This window comes from Mauremys mutica, chromosome 3 (assembly GCF_020497125.1).
Source record: "Mauremys mutica isolate MM-2020 ecotype Southern chromosome 3, ASM2049712v1, whole genome shotgun sequence".
NCBI lineage: Eukaryota > Metazoa > Chordata > Testudines > Geoemydidae > Mauremys > Mauremys mutica.
In genome coordinates, this window is record NC_059074.1 from 163,770,152 (window position 1) to 163,787,240 (window position 17,089).

The following is a 17,089-nucleotide window of genomic DNA, read 5'->3' on the forward strand; positions in this document are numbered from 1 at the left end:
GTACAGATTGGAGGATCCGAATAAATAGAAAGTATATTTTACATGGAATATTTTTGTAGCTTTGACCCAGCCACCTCAAGCCTCATCCTTTGCTGCAGTGTGGCCTCGGTTTTTGGCTAAAAACCCAGAAAGGCCTTGGTCAAAGAAGTTTTGAATTCCATGAGAGATCATTTCAGTAGAGAGCATTACAAGAGGAATGTTAATGTTTTAGAACATTTTGTTTCTCCAGTTTGAGCCAAATCCTGCTTTCTTCACTCACATGAGGATTCACATAGAAGTAAGTAGCATTGGCCCTATGTAGTTAGTTAATCCTTCCTGAATGTCCAGGCAATGGTGAATCAATTCTACAAGGTTGGCAAATTATGGAAACAGTCTGATTCTTCTCTTGTGGTGTAAATCTGGAGTAACTCTGTTGTAATCAATTGTTAACAAGGGGGCAGTTAGTTCCATAGTATCCAGAAATTATCCCATCCCGCTCACATGGGGTATTTAGCTTTATTTTGGGTTAAATCCTGCAATCTTTATTCCATTCTCATTTAGCCAGTACTCCCATTGTAGTAAATAGAAGCATTGCCTGAACAAAAATACAGGGTTTCACCTTTAGAAATTAGGCACTATTTTGTAATAGCTGCAGATCAGATGGTACTATCTTTTTAAAGCAGAAATTCCCATTTGTAGAATAGGGTCTTGTATTTGTCACAGGGTAGGTGGTCCCTGTACACAGACTAAGCCTGGCTTCCCTGGACTGGAGCAGATGAATCCAATCCAGCCAATTAAAGTCTGTGTTTTTCTATTTGTTTGCTAACCTCCTTGCAAAGAATAGGCATGGCAGAGGATGCTTTGGAGCTGGGAAAAAGCATGGCCTGGTGACAGTTCTCCTTCGTGGTTTTCAATATTTAGATTATGAATACATCTGTGTTTAACTCTTAATTTTTTGCTCCCTACAAAAAGTTCTTTGATTTAATTTAATTAAATTATTATATTTATGCTTGTTTAATATTTTAGTTTTTCTTCCCAGTAAGTAAAATAGTACATGTATTTCACAGACCTATTTTTTCCTTTTCCATTTAAAGTTTTCTATCTCCCCCATACCCTCCGCTGTTGTTGCTAATGAGTGTATCATCTAAAAATAGATACGTTCATCATTCAATAATATTTTGTATCTTTCTAGATTGGAGGCCAATGTAATTGTAAGAGACATGTGTCTGGCAGACAGTGCAATCAGTGCCAGGAAGGATTCTACAATCTACAACAGTCAGACCCTGATGGCTGCAGTCCCTGTAACTGTAATACCTCTGGGACAGTCAATGGAGATATTACCTGTCACCAAAATTCAGGCCAGTGCAAGTGCAAAGCAAATGTTATTGGTATGTGTAATGTAAGCGTTTTCAGCCATATTTCTTATCTGCTAGAAATAAAACATTTGATTTCTAAACTGAAAAATACAGTAAATTTCTTTTGCTGAAGGCAGATTAAAAAACCTGAATGAAATTAACTGTCTAAAAATTTATTAATTTAATAATTCTATCAAACTACAGTTTGAAGCTTAGTTTAATCAACCCTTTAGAAGTCTCTCTATTCCATAGCTGCATTGGCTCACATAGCTCCATACTAATAACTCACAGAAATAATATTAATTTGCTTACTGCATAGATGTTTCTTTTAGGAAATTAGCACTTTTTCAAAATGTTTTATACTTAATGAGTTCTAAGCAAATCGTTTCCATGCTAGTTTTCTTAATAGACCAAAATAAATGGATTTTTTTCCCCCTCAAAATATTCTGTGCTACAGAGTCCCTTTGTGATAAATCTTTCCATTTTTTTTCTATTGTATTTCTTTGAACTGTTCCTATGAAATGCAAAATAAGTCAACATTATTCCACAGATCATGAACATTGCTAGGGTTAGTTATCAAGGGCCACATAATTTTAATTTTGTAATTCAATGCCAAGCTGATTATAATAAACTGCTACCTTCTGTGTTATTTATCATTTTTTTTACAAGACGTGCTTTTTTGTTTGTTACTCCCACAGGTATTTTTCAGAAATTAGATTTGATTATAGCAATTTATTACTTCCAGCATATTTGAGGGGAGCCACAGCCACATAAGGACAAAATTTATCAAGTGCCCAAAATACACAGTGTACATAATACACTTTGAAATATTGATGTATGGGAATATTATGCAAGGAGAATTTCCTGATAGAGTGAGCCCTGCATGGTAACTGTACGTGTCTCAGGCCATACATACGGCTCAAAAAAACCCTATACCTATTTATCATTCAAACTATTGGTAATCTGTATTTTTTGAACCAACCATGATCATATGTTGATACTAAAAATACCTTTCAATGTTCAGATCTTAGGTAATTCATATTTACTAAATTGTGAACAACTGCTTCTTCCAGACTTCTAAATCTCTGTTAGTGTCCACCTATATCTTTGTAAGAGAGAAATATGATAGCTGTGGGGTTAAAGTGAATGTCTGAAAAAGTTGAATTGTTGTGAATTTTTACAAGTTGTTATTCTTTGTTCTTGTGGCTGGAATTTCCAAAACAAGCCAATAAATAAATAAATAAATAAATACATGAAAATGCGCCTCTAAAAGGATTTAATCCTGGGTAATTCTGAGCTTCCTTTATATGGAGTGCTGAGTGCCTTTAACTCCTGTTGTCTACAGTGGGGATTAAAGTGTGGTCAACATCCCTCAGGAGGTGCTCAGGATCCTCGCAGGATCAAACAATCCTGATTTTTTCAGTGTAAACAGTTAATGCATCTTAAAATTGAATTTCCTACATTAAATAACAATTCTGTAGTATATTTTTTTCATATACATTTGGGACCTGATTTTGGATTCTTTGTATATTCCCAAGCTTGCTTTGACGTCAGTGAGAAATTGGGTGTGCAAGGATTGCAGGATCAGACCCTTGCTTACTTAAATTATTTCAAACCTTTTATACTATCTATGAAAGTATTTGGGATGATTTTTCTCTTCACTTAAAAAAAAATCTATGGGGGGTGGAGGAGAGGAAGATACATAAAGCCCAATCTTGTAAACATGCATGTATATGCTTATCTTTAAGCACAGTTGTCTCGTTGACTTCAGTGAGACTACTTGTGCTTAAAGTTAAGCACGTCAGTAGGATTGTTTACACAACTAACTGTAAGTACTCTGCTTTCCCTTGTTACCATGTGTAAATAAGTGTTATTTACCAGTCCCTGTGCAGTGAACTTTTATAAAGAAAAGCTACCTCTTTAAAATGTAGGTTGAATTATTTTTTTAAACTTGGTTTACAAGTAACCTCAGTCTATTGTCATTTTGTCTAAAGAAATGTGATAACAGAAAATGTAACTGTGTACTGCAATGTTATGGAACGTGAACTGGTAGAGTTAACACAACTGTTAAATCTTACTAATGATTCTATCACCAGTAAAATACATTAGCACCAATAATTTTATTAAAGTAGGTCATTCATCTAGAATAAAAAGGTAGAAGAATGTGAATTAAATGCCAAGTGTGCTAACTCCCCCGTACTTGTTAACATTGAATGTGATGCCCTGTAGGCCTTCCTCAGTATCGTTAGGAATAGATTACCTGTCAGGAATATGTATGGCATATTCAAATAAGCACTGCGCATATTTTTAAAACTGATATGATATGAATCCATGTAGACCAATTTTAATAGTTCAAAATGAGTCATAATTCTTGTTAACAATACAGTTATTTTTAAAATTTGCAGCAATAGTGGGCCTTTTTTATTTTCCTTATTGAAATTAAATGATATGCCTTAGGTGAGCCATTCATCACTGTTAAAGGAACTTGCCTTCTGTTGGAGTTCTCGAGCTTTTATCCATGTATATAATGTATTTCCTACATGCTTTTCTACATATGAGTTTCTAAATGTATTATATTTATGGATTTTTTTATTTAAAAGGATGGAAATATTTTGTTAGTACCTAAGTTTTTTTTTCTTTTACTGGATGCCACAATTAAACCATGCTATCATAGTGAAAGATTTTCCCACTGAAAAGTAACACACATACACATGTGAGTTAGCATTTCTCAAATAATAATTTACTTTGCTTTCTTGTAAGGTAAATTTTATAAACTAAAATTCAGCTGCAACCCCTGAGGCAGGGATAAAGCAATGCATTTGTAAACAAAACTAACAGAGCTACAGGATGAAGTTTGAAAAAAAAACCAATTTAATTTCTAATGTATTGTAAGTAATAACTGAATCATACATCTAGACAAAAGCATTATTTAATCTTGGATTATGGAAAACATTTTCTGTATCTCATAAAGGCTACTAATAAACTCTGGTATATAAGTGTAATCAATATTAAAATTGAATTATGATGAGTAAAACTCATCGAAATTAGTCTAATTTGCAGTGTTTATGTATATGTCATCAAAATGAGTTGACAGCCCTCAGCACAACTTCTGCCCATCCATTTTGAATCATCTCTTGTAGTTAAGAAGATAGGTCATGTAACAAGTGGTCACCTACATCACATTTAGTTTTTGCCAGAGATTTTACAATCTGCTTGAGTTGAAAATAAATCTCTTTATGAAAACCAACAAAAACCTTATTATTTCTGAAATATAAACATACAAGAAATAGCTCCTGCTGTTTTCTGTAGTTTTGTGCAGCCACCTCATTGCTGCTACTGTTAAAAATTGTGGTGGGAAAGAACTTTTTTTAAAAAGATCTAAGATATATAGTTTGTATTGAATTTCTGTTGACTGAATTGAATGTCCCCGCTCCTTTCTCCTTTTATTAATAACTTTTTCTCTCTTCAGGCCTCAAGTGTGATCGTTGTAATTTTGGATTTAAAGTCAGCAGAAATTTTAATGAACATGGATGTGAGCCTTGTCTGTGCAACATCTATGGCTCACTGAACCAATTCTGCAACCCTTTTACTGGGCAGTGCAATTGTAAAGAAGAAACCAAAGGGCTTCAGTGTGACACTTGCATGGACAACTTCTTTGGGCTGGATGCTACTGGCTGTAAGACTTGTGACTGTAATACCGCAGGATCGCTTTCTGGAATGGTTTGTGATGCTATGACAGGGCAATGTGTATGTAAACCTAATACCGGAGGAAGACAGTGCAATGAGTGCTTAGATGGGTATTACAAAGTACAACAAAATAATTCCTTAGCCTGTCTTCCATGTAATTGTGATAATGCTGGTACAGTAAATGGCTCTCTGTTGTGTGACAAATCAACAGGACAGTGTTCTTGCAAAGCTGGTGTAACTGGGCTTCAGTGCAATCAGTGTGTGCTTCATATGTACAATCTTACCATTAGCAACCTTCTCGGCTGCCAGATTTGTGACTGTGACTCCTTGGGGACATTAGCAGGAACAGTTTGCGACCAGATTAGTGGACAATGTGTATGCCTGCCCAATCGTCGAGGAAGAAGGTGTAATCAGTGTGAATCAGGTAAGGAAATCGGAAGAAAGTTGCTTGTCACACTCTGCAGTATTCCAAAATCAGAACAGTCTTTTCCATTATTATACTGGTCCTTTTTGATAGGGCTTTAGCCCTGATTCACCTCCAATTTATACAAGTTTGTTTTCCATGCTTGCATCCGAAGAAGTGGGTATTCACCCACGAAAGCTCATGCTGCAAAACGTCTGTTAGTCTATAAGGTGCAACAGGATTCTTTGCTGCTTCTACAGAACCAGACTAACATGGCTACCCCTCTGATACTTTTTCCATACTTGTACATCTCCATAGACATAAATGAAGTTACTCGTGATTTGACTGGTGATTTGTTATAGGAATTGCAGCAAATGGAGGTCTTGAGGAAGCAATTGAAAGAGTTTCCTCAAAGATCATTTCAGGAAGGGTCTTCCATGCATGAGCGGTTAGTATGGAGGAAGTTGTGGAGACATTTGTAGGAACAGTTTAAGAAGGCTGGCAAAACAAATTGTCCTATAAGTGCATGTGATTGCACCATAATGTTGGGGATATGCAGGTCCTCACAAGGGCTAAGCAAGCATTGGCCTTATAAGCAGCTGAAAATGCAACTGGTACATCACAGAGCATTGAAACAATTAAGGAATTTCATTCTACATTACCGCAAATGGAGTTTATATCTGAGTTTATGATAGTGGGTAGCACTATAATTATCTTTTTATTAATTTTTAGAAAACAGGTGAATATAATGAAACCCCAAGTATTATTAACCTAATCTGTGTTAAAGAGAAAGATTTAGTTCAAGTTAAATTTATAGGCAGTTTGTTAAAGTAGCAGTGCACATTAGAAGGTACATTAGAGCCTCATTGGTTTTAATATGCCATTCGATAACTTGAACATAGGTTAAAAATGCAGCTTAACCTCCATTAGTATTTTTTTACATTAATTTAAATTATTTTAGGTACGTATACTAATAAATATAGCACTATTGTGTGTTTTTTTCATTCCTTCCCCAGTTCTATCTGACCTGCCGACACTCTACAGCAGGCACTTAATCAGAGAGCAGGCTGGGGCTAGGTAGAGGAGTGATGTCAAGGCTTCCTGAGCCAGTGACCCACCCTTGTCCTTGAAAAGTGAAGGCAAGGGTTTATGTAGATCTATAATGGTTTAAAAATGTCTAATTGATAGTATGAACAGAATAGCATGTGGAAAAACCTACATGGCACATGAGGGAATGTTTTCACATACTTTGTTTTTAAAAAAATCTTGTTATGAGAAAGTAATTTGTCTTGTTTTACTAAGAAGTGTATACAAATGTGTAAGTGATTAGCATTGAGTTTACTGCTTTATAGATTAGTTTGATTCTTTAACATTGTAAGGGCCCCATCTTGTACTCATTGTATTAAATAGGAGTTTTGTGTTGACTTCAGTAGTTTGGACCCTAAAAATATCACCTAGCCTAGGTATTATACAGCTCTTTTCATCAGTAGATCTCAAAATACTTTACGAAGCGGGCCAATATCATATACCCATTTTACAGATGGGGAAACTGAGTCACTGAGCGATGAAGTAACTTACCTCAGGTCACCCAACTGGCCAGTGGTAGACCTGGGAATAGAACCCAGCTGAACCAGAGTCCCAGACCAGTGCACTGTTTCCTGGACCACATGATAGATGCTGATAGCAGGGTACATTCAAAGGAGGGAAGAGAAATTTTGATGATGTACAATAGTAACCCGAAAAAGATCTTTGAGGTGTCAGTATGAGATTTTCACTGTTGTAATAATGAGGGGATTTTTAAGGTGGGGAGTAATGTGGAGGAGGAGGAGGAGGGTAAGAAGGCAGGAAGGAATACATACCAGTGGATGAATCACTTTGGATGATTGAACTTAATCTTGCAGTTTCTAGATCAGCTATTGAAAAAAACCCTGAGAAACCCAAATCTGCTAAGACAACATACTAGCCCTGTATGTAATAAGTATAACACAGTGAGTTATAATAACATAATAAGAATACCCAGCTCTAAAGAGTATGCATTCTTTAAAATATTATTTGTTTACAAACTGATCAGATGATAATAGTGGTCTTAAATTATGGAATTATGGAGCAATTTAATCGGTTTCAAATAATCTAACAATGTCCTTTGGCTTTGCCTTAGGCCAAAGATGACAAAATGTATTGCAAGCATATCTGTAGCCATCACAGACTAATTAAAATCACGTAATTAATTAGGTAAAAATGGCAACCATAAAAATATATTAAGGGTAGGTTAGATTGATGGGACAATGCACCTATTTTAACTTAGTTTCCTGAATAAATTTACTCTATGATTTATAGCATAAACTCAAGTAGTTTTAAGTGTTCTCATTTCCCAGTATATTTCCTTAAAATAAATTCAAGAGACCTAAAATTAGCCACAAAAGATAGATATTTGCACTCTAACTTTCAAAAAAATCTCTCAGTTTGATGTGATTCAAAATCTCAACACATCCTCATGCCTTCTCGTCCCGTTTTCTCACCTGTGGAGAAAGGAGATCAATTAGATATGATTCATGGAGGAAGGGGAGAACTGGTTTGTTGTTGATTTATAAAGAATAGTTTTCTTGCATAGATTTTTATTTTTGAATGAAAAAATATTGAAATTAAATACAACTTGAGAGAGGCACTGTTTGCTCAGTTATTTTAATTAGTGCTGTATGGAAAGCAGAAGCAACCCTTTTTAGAAGAAGAAAAACCCTTTTTACTTCACACATGAACTTAATGCCTATGAGAGGCAGTGGATTTACAGCCCTGAAGAATTAAAGCCTCTAACCACAAAACAAGTACAGTAGTATTTGCCCTGGACCTGTCTTCACTCACTGTGTACATGCCCTGTCAGCACACTTCCCTGCCACCCTGACCTGGATGGGCAACCTCTCCACAACCATTCAGGCCTTAGAACCTGTGCTGAGCAGAGGCCTTGCAACAGGAAGGCATTTAGGAGTTTCTCGCTAACCATAGACCACAACTTTCCATGCAGCCACTCAGAGCAGGTCTATACCACTGCTTATGTCGATATAATTTGTTACTCAGGGGTATGAAAAAACCAACCCCCCGAGCGATGCAAGTTACAGCAACGCAAGCGCTGTCCTCACTGACGTTATGTCAGAAGGAGACATTCTCCCACTGACATAGCTTCCATCTCTTGCGGAGGTGGAGTAATTATGCAGACGGGAGAACTCTCTTATGTCGGCATAGAGCGTCTTCACCCGACGCTGCACAGCTGCATCAGAACAGCTGCACCAGTGTTGCGCTTCTAGTGTAGACTAGCCCCCAGACTTTGACTTGAGATAAAATTTTCAGACGTGCCAATGACACATTTTCAAAAGTGCCTAAGTAACTTTAGGAGCCTCTCTCACATTTGAAATGGGACTTCAGTCCTAAGTCGCTTGAACTAGACACTTCAGTTAGTTTGGAGAAAACTGACTATAAATCCCAAGCAGCCACTTCTTAAAGCCTCTCCCCAAAACTACTGTTTCTGGTTAGCAACAGACGGGTGAATGCCATGAGATGCTGCACAAGACTACTAGGAAACTAATGGGTTCTGCATATTACAAATGTTTTGGGCAATTAGTGGCTGTTAGTCTCTCAAGACTAGATATCAGGGAACATTGGTTAGTGAGAACCTCCTGATGCAAGGTAGGACTGAAAGGAGATGATGCAATTCACTGGGGCTAGAGATCCCCCAGCTGTTGATATGTTGAGGGATTTAAAAAAAAAACTTCCTTCATTATTGTATTTTTTCCTCATTCTCTGCCCTTCCCTTTCCCATCTCCCCATCCTACAATTAGGGGAGAGCATCTCAATCAGATCCCTTCCTACCTCGCCATTGCAACTGACGAGCATATACAGTGTGCCATGGTTAGGTGCTGCCGCTAGTAGCACAGACAGAGATCTATTCTGCTCCCGTTGTGCAGTGAAGCAACATACTCACACAGTATGCCACCTTTGTCACCAGCAAGGAATTCTGGTCTCACTGTCAGGATTTCAGTTGCATTCCTATTCTCTTGCCATGCTGGCCAGGATAGTGCTTAGCCCAACATGTGCAATATCCGTTTGCAATTTGATGCCTCTTCTATCTTGTTTTTTGGTGATCTAGGACTACATTTTTCAAAAGTGACTTCTGGGTGCCCATACTGAAGCACTTCAAATGGTCCTAATTTTGAGAGAGCAGGCACTGACCACTTTCTTAAAATCAGCCTTCCCAACCTATCTCTTAACAGGGTATCCAGAATCAGAGGCACCCAAAACTGAAAGTCACTTTTGAAGATTTAGGCCTTATTGTGTATATTCAGAAGAAAAAAAAATATTTTTCAAATAGTCCTGTTTATGAATCAGTTTTTTTCATCCATTCCCCCACCTCCTATATGTAGATTCTTATTTTTAAAATACTTTTAAAAAAATCTGATGCTTTGAAGAACTTTGAAGTGTCACCATGGCAAAAAGTTTATAAATGATTAATAACAGAAAGATAGTGCCAGATCCTTACTTGCTCTAAATTGGCATAGCTTTATTGACTTCAGGATTTAGGATCTGGCCCTAAAATGGTAACCTTAACTATAGAGTTTGCTGCTGTAACAATCATAATAAAAGATGTTCCTATGAGCAAGTCAATTCAGTTGAGATTCATTATAATACTTTAGACTTACTCATTTATCTGTTTCTGTCCTTTGTCACTTGTAAATTTTATGCTAATTCACTAGTGGATAAGGGTCTGTCTTTTTCTAGATTCCACTAGGGTCCGCCTAATATTACTGTTTAGTACTTTCTCAGCAGATTATAAATTAGATACCTACCAAGGTGCACTGACCTTTTGCATGAGGTCTAGAGTTAAACTTGTTTCCTATCTTCCAGCTATACTCTTACAGTTGAGTTCTTCATTGTGCTCGAGAGTGACATTGCTGGGAAATGGCCTCCTCTATTTATGTACAGGACAGGTACTATACTGTACATGCAACTGCAGTATGAGATAATACATGCTGCCTCACTAATAACTTCAAGATATTCAGTCTCTGTGATGGCTCAGTTCTGGGCCTCTCTGGAATAAAGTGCCAACAGTATGGTTGTTTTATGATGCGAATGTGTGTTAACTGGAGACTGATATCACTTGACTGTCCACTTGAGATTTATCTCACAGAGGACCAGAAGCTAAACTTGAACAAAGACTTGAGCAGTAAAATTCTAATGTTTTCAATTTGTTTAGTTCTTTTGCTATTTTGGATATGAGCTCACAGCACAACATTGCTGCAAAGAAAGACAATTCCACCCTGGGGGTGTATATATAAAGGTATCGCTTGTAAGAGAAAGGAAATAATGCCTTGGTTAGATTGCACATTACAATGCAATTTTGGGCCCTTCATTATAGAACAGGACATCAGAAAGTTAGAGGGAGAGTTCATGAACAACTGAAGAACTTGACTAAAGAAGAGAAGCTTACTGAACTTTATATAATCAGGGAGGAAAAGTGACTAAGAGCACTATGAGAATGCTGCAAGAGTGTATGGGAGGAGAGGAAAAATTTTCTCTGTCATTGAGAGTCATACCATAAAGAATAATAGAAAAATGTTGACAAAGGGATGCCCCCTCCTACCCAAATATTCTATTTTTGTAAAGCATTTTGAGATTATGGATGAAAAGTACTATATAAGGGTTCGGTGGCATTCTTATATTAGAACTTGCTTTATTTAATATATTTATTAATGGTTAGGGCGAGGGGTAAACAGTGTGGTGACATGCAATTAACGTAGGACTAGACAAGAACTCCAGGAAGACACTACAAAGCAAGAAGAACAGGCAGCACAATAGATGAAATTCATTGTTTACAAGTGCCAAGTAATGCATATTGGAAGAAATAATTTGAACTACTCATACACAGTACTAGATTCTAAATTAACTATTGTCAATCAGAGAAAAAGGCCAGGGCAACTTAAACGTGAATCTCTGCTAAATGCACAGTGGGGCAACCCACCCCCTCCTAAAATAACATTAGCGTGCATAAGAAATGAGAGAGGAAATAATGTTATGCTTATCAGAAGCACACGGGATCTTTTTAGGGAAAAGGCAATATGCCGCGTTTATTGAAGATACAACAATTAGCATATGCATTCAATCACATACGCACACACACAACTGTCCTGCCAGTCGATGTTATAGTTACCAGTCCAGAGTCCGGATCAATCTAGTGGCCAGCTAGGTTGATCACGGGTAGGGGGGAGCTGGGTTCTGTCGGTCATGACACAATGCTCTGGGGAAGTCTTGGCAGGATGAACCGAAAGTTTCTTGGCAAGGCACCCTGTTTATATAGTGATTTTTTTTTAATTGGGACCAATGAGTTTTGCACTGTCCTACTGTAATTAATTGTTTGAGTGCTTGCTTTTTTTTTTTTTTTTAATTTTTAATTTTTTTTTCTTAATTTTTTTAGGGAGTTACCCCATGCTGGTTTTCAGGGCTGGTGCAAGGATGTTTCGTGCCCTAGGCGAAACTTCCCTCTTGCTCCCCCCTCGCGCCCCCACCCTGAGGCGCCCCCCCGCCCTGAGGCACCACCCGCCAGCTCCCCACCCTCCTCCCTGAGGCACTCTCCCGCCCCAGCTCACCCCTGCTCCGCGCACAAGCATGAGCACCCCGAGCACACCATGGCTGCTTCACTTCTCCTGCCTCCCAGGCTTGCAGCGCCAATCAGCTTAGGCACCACGAGCCTGGGAGGCGGGAGAAGTGAAGCAGCCACAGCGTGCTCGGGGACGAGGCGGGGCAGGGGTGAGCTGGGGCGGGGAGTTCCCCTGTGTGCCGCTCCCCCACTTCCTTGCTGCAGGCAGCCCTCCCCACGCTCCCCTGCCCCAGCTCCCTCCACCTAAATGCTGGCGGTGACCGGGGCAGCAGAAGATCTGTCCGCCGCGGTCACTGCCAAAGAAAATGGCACCCCCCCCCAAATCCCAGCGCCCTAGGCGACTGCCTAGGTCGCCTAAATGGTTGCACCGGCCCTGCTGGTTTTGATCACAGCTATCTTGTTCCCATTGATAGGTGCCTGTCTTATTTTTAGAGTTGTTAATTTGCCCTTTTTGACATTTTAATAGGGGTGTGTTGTCATCTTCTGGCGCCCTTGCATCTGTCCTCGGTTCCTCCCTAGAACATTTGGTCCTGTAAAGGCCTTTACACTTATTTTCTACCACACACATTCCTCATTCACACACAAAACAGAATTGATTTACACAGAACATTTCAACAGGAACATCAAATTCAAATGCAAGAGAAAAACGATTATTACATTCTTTTACTTTTTTAAAATGCTAAACCTACAACAAAGTGGTGACCCTAAAAGGTCTGTTATGCCTTGAAATCAGCTCAGACACAGATTCTGGCTGATGCATCTCTACCAATGGCCCATTAGGCCATTCCTTTCTGCTATTCAAAAAGAGTGGCTGGCAGGATATGATTAAATCATACACCAATACATTTAATACATGCTACATTATCATTCTTTATTTTTTATTCTAAATTACAGTATATAAAATACAAACATAAAATCCTACTACTACATGTGTGGTACTACTTTATTTGAGTTCAGTATTCAGCTCTGGTCCATGTCAAAAAGATTTAGTAGGAATAAGAGATTCAGAGGTGGATGATGAAAATGATTAGAGATCTGGATAGACTTTCATATAAGGAGATATTGATAAGAGAACATGGTAGAGGTATATCACATAATGCAGTGTTCCCCAACCTTTCTCGTCTGGCGGGCACCAGACGATGAGCCACAGAGGACCGTGGCAGCGATGAGCATCCGCTGAAATGCCGCCAACAAATGGCGTCATCCAGAGGCGCGGCGACACCTGGATGACTCTGTTTGTTGACGGCAAGCAGCATCATCCAGAGGTGTCGCCGCCGAAATGCCGCTAAATTTCGCCGGCATTTTGATGGATGCTCGTCCGCCAGCCAGTGCGCGGGCGCACTTAGATGCCCTGGCGGCCACCATGGCACCCACGGGCACCACGTTGGGGACCCCTGACATAATGAGTGAGGAAATGAGGGTCAACTGGATGCTTCTGTATATCCTTTTTCATAATATCAGAACAAGGGGATGGGGGACAAAACTGAAAGCAACCATTTTAAAATAGAGAAAAGAAAACTTCTTACACAAAAACTAATCAGCCTGTTGAACTCATTGTCTGACTATACTGAAAGAAGGACAGGAGACATTTAATATGGGTTTAATCAGGCCGCAACTTTGTTATTTGATGTCTGGGACTACCTGGCAGATAAAAGTGTACAGTGCAGGTAACCCCCGGTTTATTCAGTAATTAACCCAGGGGGTTTTCACAAGCTCCCCCTCTTTTTCCATCCAGGTCCCTCCAGCAAATCCATTGCTGGGACCTTACCATCCACCCACCCACCTTGTAGGAAGGTTAAAAATGGGGGAGGGGGGGTTGGCTCCCTGCTGTACCAATCATAGGAGTCTCCAACCGCCCCCCCCCCCCCCGTTTGTTCCTTTAACAAACACCTTTTAAGACCTTTTCCAAGTCGTTTATGTGGTCACTGTAAAACTTTCCTATGGACATTCACCCTACACTTAAATAATGTACTGGGCGTCCACCCCACACTAAAATAATGAATTGCCACATATAGCCTATTGCCCTTCATGCCATGCATGAACAAAGCCCTTCCTGAGCCCGCTGTGGAGAAGGTGAAAAAATCCCACCTGCACCCAGGCCTTTTTTGCAGCAGTTTTCTTCTCCCACTCCCCCCCAACCCTAAAGCACTTTTCCTTTCATTTGGCCAGCCAGCCAAATACCCCCTGCTTAAAGATGCAGTCATTGCCACAAAGTGCAAGAGGTTAATAGAAGTTAAAAGACATGTATTTAGATATTTATATGGATAATAGGAACATTGACCACACAATGTTAGACAGGATGGCTTTCTTAATAAGGTATGTTAGCCCTCATGTTTTGGGGCATAAACCAACCACTTACCTAGAAAGTTTTAGGAAGGAACTTCTCCAGTGAGGATGTATCAGTTTCTTGCATTTCCTTTGGAAGTGACTGGTACTGGTATTATCAGAGACAGGATCCTGGACTAGATGAACCACAGCTCTGATCTTGCATGGCATTATGTGCATGTTCCTGCAGTCTGTGTTGCATTCATTAGTGCCTTCCATGCAGGTGGGATCTTTGTTTCCCCCACTGCCTGATACCTGTGGGACTGTTGTCCTGTTTTTTAATCCTGCTCTGCCTAAGAAGATGATTTGCGGGATTCAGAATAGAAAATCAGAGTTGGCAAGCAGAGAATAGATAACAGCTTCAGAAAATGCCCTTGAATGGGCTTAGACATCCTGCTCCACAAAATGACTACATAGATTTGTAGATGTTGGGGTGTGTATATGTACTAGGTTTGTTAGGTGGTGGTGGGTACATTATTCAATTGCTAAATATGAAAGCACAAAATGATATTCTTCTGTTTGTATTGCTTTTTCTGCAAGTTTGTTCACCAATTTATCTTTGCTAGGTTTTTACATATCTCCATACCATGCTTCTAGCTGCTTGCCTTGTTTATGCCACATAACTGGTTCAGTGAATCAGGTCTGTAATAGTCTAACTGGCCAATGTGTTTGCCAAGATGCTTCCGTAACTGGACAGCGATGTGACCTCTGCAGAGAACTTTATTTTGGATTTGATTCTGATTCAGGGAGGTAAGTATTTGTTTTGTTTGTTTTTATAAATACAGTTTGTTTCAAATTTCTTCTTCATATTTCTTCACACCAACTAACTTTAAAATCATTAGTAACAATAAAAAAGTCCATATATTAAAAACAGTCTTCCACTGAAATTTAAACATGTCCAGATTTACACAGGACCCATTCCCACACCACTGAAGTCAATGGAAGTTTTACCATTGACTTCAGTGGAAGCATAATTAAAACCTTATAAGCTATGTCTCATGTTTATAATGGTTTGAGGATTGTCTTAGTACTGTTGTTCTATATCTGAAATAATCAACTATTCAGGTATTTGGTGTGGTACTTGGAAAAAAGTTTACACACTGTTCTTATCAATAATTAACACTGGTGGGAAAATTTCAGTGAAAATGAAATTTCGCCGAAGGGTGGCAAAACTTTGATGCCCCCATATTTTCTATTAACAATAGCAGAAAATGTATAATTTGCAGAGAATGGATTCATCTAATGACAGACTTTTCCATTTCCAAAATCTGTAGTCCCAGTTTCTCTCTATCAGCACCCTAATTTTGTGGTGCAGGGAAAATTTTGTATCTAATGTATCCTAGAGCCTTTATGTACATTAAAATAGTGTGAATATACTTCCTTGAATGTCAGTAGGTGATGTATTGTTATTCTGTCTATTGCTCTATCTTTCTCTTGCAGCTTCTTCTTTTGCTTGTCTAATCCCCACAATCTCAATTTCCTTTTTACATGTTGTCCAATAAGATTTCACAGGCACTCGTATTATCACATTTTCCTGCAGACCATATGATTGTAAAGTATTTTGCTACATTTAATATTTATATTTTTTTTAAAAATAGAATTAAATGACAGGGATATGACATCCCCATACTAGCCTTGAGTGAAAAAGGGAATAAATATATCCTGACCCTAGAACGTGAGTGTATATGTCTTCCTAAGTGCACTTGACATTGTAGATTTTTTCACTTTAACTTTTATGTTATTGTTATCATTAGACAGGGGATTTTTTAGCGTTGCGGGTCATAGAGGTATCTGTTAATGGCACTCTTGGAATCTGTAAGAATGGGGATTTTCTGTTTTACTTCCTGTCACTCTTGATGGTAAGGGATAAAAATAATGTAATATTAAGTTTCCTTCTAAATTCATCTTCCTTATTCTTTAGTTTGAAATAGGATTTGACTTTGAGTTCCAAACAGGATGTGAAAAGGTTCACAATTTCTGTCTGGTCAGCAATGTCTTTCATGCACTAGAGATAGGCGCATACCACCAAATTCATATCTGAATCTGTATCTCAAAGAACTTAGTTTGAGAATGTCTGGATCCCAGAGTTTTGGTTACTACTGTCCTAAAGGTGTTTTCTTACAAAACTGGGATTTGAATCCAGACTGAGCTTTAACACTCCACCTCTCTTTTTTCACTTCCATAAATTGTCAATCAATTATGTTAGGCAAAAGACAATGTATGCTGTTGAATTGTGCCACCAATGGGTAGGCTTCTGTTCTGTTCTGTTCTCCTTGGGTTCTGATAGCACACTCTCTTCATGGTAATATTTATGTGCCTTGCAGTAGTGCATTAAACAAAGACTCTCATGTTTGTTTGGCTTCATGTTTGGTAATATCCTCTTGGCTATTTATAAGTATACAGTTCTGTTGGCAATGGTAACAGAGTTAGACAATGCCAGTGTCATAGTCATGACCAGGAATATGGATTTAATCTCCCATTGACACAAGCATTTGTTATCTTAATTTCTTAGAAATCCATTTAAGATTCTTCTTGTTCTTAATCCCACAAGGCCTCCATTTTACCTCACAACAAAGAATTCCAGCATTGGGCTTTTTAGTAATTTACAGTGGAATGCTTGTCCTTTGTGCAGGGGTAGTGGAACCAGGAGGGCTAGAGGGGCTAGCACCCCTGTAATGGAAATGTTGTGGGGGATCC

At 38.6% G+C, this 17,089-nt stretch overlaps 1 protein-coding gene across 1 annotated transcript in view; it reads left to right on the top strand.

The window, feature by feature from the left end:
* USH2A (usherin) overlaps nucleotides 1-17,089 on the top strand; it is a 624,012-nt gene that overhangs the window by 130,193 nt on the left and 476,730 nt on the right. Inside the window, exons 13-15 of the mRNA XM_045011456.1 lie at nucleotides 1,172-1,367; nucleotides 4,804-5,445; nucleotides 14,959-15,142. Of these exons, the coding sequence (XP_044867391.1) occupies nucleotides 1,172-1,367; nucleotides 4,804-5,445; nucleotides 14,959-15,142 (1,022 nt within the window). The remainder of the gene's footprint in view (nucleotides 1-1,171; nucleotides 1,368-4,803; nucleotides 5,446-14,958; nucleotides 15,143-17,089) is intronic.